General features: G+C 52.9%; 1 protein-coding gene across 1 annotated transcript; it reads left to right on the top strand.

The window, feature by feature from the left end:
- The first annotated feature begins 506 nt into the window (after nt 1-506).
- LOC123130543 (desmethyl-deoxy-podophyllotoxin synthase-like) lies at nt 507-2,358 on the top strand. The gene is made up of 2 exons (XM_044550417.1): nt 507-1,529; nt 1,643-2,358. Exons 1-2 carry the CDS (start codon nt 606-608, stop codon nt 2,273-2,275), a joined length of 1,557 nt encoding a protein of 518 aa, XP_044406352.1. The 5' UTR covers nt 507-605; the 3' UTR covers nt 2,276-2,358.
- Nucleotides 2,359-4,098: the final 1,740 nt, after the last annotated feature.

Genomic DNA, 4,098 nt, shown 5'->3' with positions numbered 1-4,098 from the left:
TTTGTTTTCCAGAAAAAGCTAGCGATCAGGTTTCTTTGTACGGGTAGCTAGCAACCAGATTTTTTTTATGAGGGGAGCTAGTTATCAGATTTGCATATAGGCCGGTCATCAAGGCGCACGACGAGGTAGGCTTTAGTTTTGGGCTTTGACAAATTAAAATCAAACAAATAGAAAAGAAATAAGGTGACATTGACATTATACTTGATGTATTATCTCACATGTATGTGACATAGACGGACCCGAAAAGAAAAAGGCAAAAAGAAATTTCCACATGAATATCTGCATACGATTAGTGACATAAAACTTAGATGTATAATATTTATAACACATCTAGATGTACTTTAATAAAACTGCAAAAGATTCTAGTAGATCATTTGATAAACCGCTCAACTGCAATAAACTTTGACAACCCTTTAAACGTGTTTGACGTGAGCTGCATAAAGCCACAGATCTGGGATGCATAACAATTGTGTGATGCATTATGCATACCAGATTCGCAAAAATAAAAAAAAAAAGATCGGACAAGGATTGACACTACTGCACGCTGATACAGCTTGTATCTTTGAGAACTGTTGCTCCTCCCGCGCACCAGCCATCGAGCTGCCATGGACGCCGACGTCCCGCTCCACCTGCTGCTGTTCGTGCCTCTCCTTGCCGTCATACCCCTCATTCTCTTCGCCTCAAGAAGATTGACGCCGCCCGAGTCGTCCGGCGTCGCGCGGCTCCCGCCAGGGCCGTGGGCGCTGCCGGTGATCGGCCACCTGCACCACCTCGCGGGCGCGATCCCGCACCAAGCGTTGCGCGACCTGGCGCGGCGCCACGGCCCACTGATGCTGCTCCGTTTCGGCGAGGTGACGGCCGTGGTGGCCTCGTCCCCGGACGCGGCGCGCGAGATCCTCAAGACCCACGACCCGGCCTTCGCGTCTCGGCCCGTCGGACCCATGTCGCGCCTCTGGTTCCAGGGCTCCGAGGGCCTCGTCTTCGCGCCCTTCGGCGACGCGTGGCGCCAGCTCCGCAAGATCTGCACCCAGGAGCTCCTCAGCGCCCGCCGCGTCCACTACTTCCGCCCCGTCCGCCAGGACGAGCTCGGCCGCCTCCTGCGCGCCGTCGCCTCGTCCTCGCCGTCGCCGTCCGAGCGTCGGCCGGTGAACCTGACAGGGATTATCGCGGCGTACATCGCGGACTCCACCGTGCGCGCCATCATCGGCAGCAGGCCGTTCAAGGGCTGCGACGCGTGCCTGAAGCTGTTCGAGGACATGTTCCGCATGAGGCCCGGGCTGAGCCTGCCGGACCTGTTTCCGTCATCGCGCCTCGCCATGCTCGTCAGCCGCGAGCCCGGCCGGATCAAGCGCTGCCGCCGCGAGATGCTGCAGATCATGGACGCCGTCATCCAGGAGCACCGGGAGAGGAAAGCCGCCGGCGAGGGAGAGGCCGAAGACGAAGACCTGGTCGACGTGCTCCTCGGACTCCAGGAAGAAGTGGGCTCCCAGCACCCGCTGACCACCGAGAACATAAAATTCGTTATGATTGTAAGGTCTTCCGGTGATCCGGCGCGACAATCTAGCTGCGATCTCCACGCCACGCCATGCATGCGCGCCACGGAATTACTAATCTTTAGCTACTCTGTTTCTCTCACGTGCAGGACATGTTCGCCGCGGGCAGCGAGACGGCAACGACGGCGCTGCAGTGGGTAATGGCGGAGCTGATGCGGAACCCGAGGGTTCGGCATAAGGCGCAGGAGGAGGTCCGGCGAGCACTGGCTGCCCACCGCAGGGTGACGGAGGACGTCCTCGGCAGCCTCCACTACGTACACATGGTCGTGAAGGAGTCTCTCCGGCTGCACGTGCCGGGCCCGCTGCTGACGCTCCGCCAGTGCAGGAGCCCGTGCCAGGTGCTAGGGTACGACGTGCCCCCGGGCGCCACGGTGCTCGTGAACTCGTGGGCGATCGCCAGGGACCCCGCGCACTGGGACGCGCCGGAGGAGTTTCTGCCGGAGAGGTTTGACCAGGAGCAAGGCGGCGCCGGGAGGGACTTCAAGGGCACAGACTTCGAGTTCATACCGTTCGGAGCAGGGCGGAGGATGTGCCCGGGGATGACGTTCGGGCTGGCGCACATCGAGCTCGCGCTCGCCGCGCTGCTGTTCCACTTCGACCTGGAGCTGCCTGCAGACGTGGACGCGGCGGGGTTGGACATGACGGAGGAGGCTGGCATCACCACACGGAGGAGGTCCGAGCTTCTCGTGGTGGCCACCACGCTTGTTCCTGTACCAGAGTAAGTAGATATCAGTTATCACTACTATGCCAGCAATAACGACGATTAAACAAGGAGATCTATACAAACATACACAGTATAAAATCATCTGATGAAATTGCTTTGTGGTTGCTGGCTTTAAAAAAACGTTTTTGCTAAAAGAAACAAAACGGAGGGTAAATAACTGCCACATCGATTAATAATTAAGAAGATAATTGCCCGATTAATTAATGGAAAACAGGATAAAGACCGATACAAATAGATCACATTCGGACAACTCACTAAGAAAGATACTTCATGACCCCATGGTCAACCCGACAAATATAAATAACACGCAACAACCACAATCCCTCGCACTTCTACGTCAGTAAGAAACCCCCAACAAAATCATGGTTGAAGACAACGAACACCACCAAATGTACTGAGACGAGTCAATCGGAGATGGTGGTCGAAGAGACTGAGTATTATCCATTAAGCAGCCGCGGATGCCTTACCAATGGCGCCCCTTTTCTTGTCTATGCTCTGAAGTGCCTTCTTCACCTCTTTGATTTTGCTCGTAGAAGCCTCCTTCGCTAGGAGGCAAGCAATCACCTTGCCAGACCCAGGGCTAGCTACCTCAAGGAGGCGAGCAAGCCGGAAAGCTTTTTCTTGAAGATCGCCTCGTCAATACGTGCCAACATACCTTCACGGTCAAAGATGGAAGACCGAATGGACTTCGACGCCTTAGAATGAGGTGCCAGAATGTAACATCCCAAATTTTCAATTTGGAATGTTATACATAGTCATCCATGCATATCATATTTTATTTGCATTCCGTCTCGCGATCCTTGAAATCCTAAGCAACTCAAGGACCCTCGGAGAGAGTTGGGGATTTTTCCCGGTTTTCAAATTTGACTTTATCAAATTATGAAACGAGGATTTTGGTTTTCATTATTTTTCTCTCCGAAAATATTTCATATCAAAATATATGAGAGGAGATAATATGACTTCTCCAAGATAATTGAAATATTGGAGAAAAATATTAAAATCAAATCTTTGTTTTATTTGGATTTTATTGTAATTTTGTTTGCACTAGAAAAATTGCACGTTTTCAAAATTACATTTTAGGGCCAAGAAAATGTTCATCTCGTTTAAATATTTTATTTAGACGGTGAAAATTTATTTTGGCATTTTTGATTTTTATTTATTTTTCTAGGATTTTTTTGGTCGGCGAAATTATTTTAAAAAAAATTCCGCGTCCGACTAGGCCTAAGGCCCAGCCGAGCCAAGCCGCCGCCGCCGCCGACTCGGACGAGGAGTCCGAGCCGGACTCCACCGCCGCTGCCTTGGCCCCTCCTCCAAGCCGCCTCGCCCCACCCCTTTATATACGCGCCGCCCGAGCCCCCCCCCCCCACCCCCACAGCCACCGCCGCCCCGCGCCAACCCCGCCGCCCGCGCTAGCCGCCGCCGCCGCGCTAAGCCGCCGCCCCGCAAGCTGCAGCCCCGCCACCTCACCTCGCCGGAGCCCCTCGCCGGAGGTAGCCGCCGGATCCGAGCCGCCGTTTTTTTTAAGAACCGTACGGGTTTTTTAGAAAACCCTAGATTCGTTTTTTTCGGATCGCCGGTTTTTCTCGGTTTTTCTAGTTAGCGGACGTTCGTCCGTACGTTCGTTTTAACGAACAGTTTTCGCCCGTTAGTTATAGCTAACGAACGCTCGTTCGTTAGTCTATTCGTCAGTTTTCTTTTATCAGATTTATTCCGTGAGTTTTCTGATCGCGATTTCTGATCCGATCTTAGTTTCTGTTTATCTTTTCGCTCGTTAGTCGGAATCAGGCGATTCAAGCGCCTAGAGTTTCGTCTCAAAATCCT

The sequence above is a fragment of the Triticum aestivum genome, chromosome 6A (assembly GCF_018294505.1).
Source record: "Triticum aestivum cultivar Chinese Spring chromosome 6A, IWGSC CS RefSeq v2.1, whole genome shotgun sequence".
NCBI classification, from domain to species: Eukaryota; Viridiplantae; Streptophyta; class Magnoliopsida; order Poales; family Poaceae; genus Triticum; species Triticum aestivum.
Note: the sequence above shows the minus strand (reverse complement) of the source record. Positions and strands in the feature narration are given on the sequence as shown.

Bases quoted from the DNA above. Each gene is read 5' to 3' on its own strand.
- LOC123130543 (XM_044550417.1), top strand. From the start codon at position 606: ATGGACGCCGACGTCCCGCTCCACCTGCTGCTGTTCGTGCCTCTCCTT. The intron at 1,530-1,642 runs GTAAGGTCTTCC...TCTCACGTGCAG, and splicing joins ACATAAAATTCGTTATGATT to GACATGTTCGCCGCGGGCAG.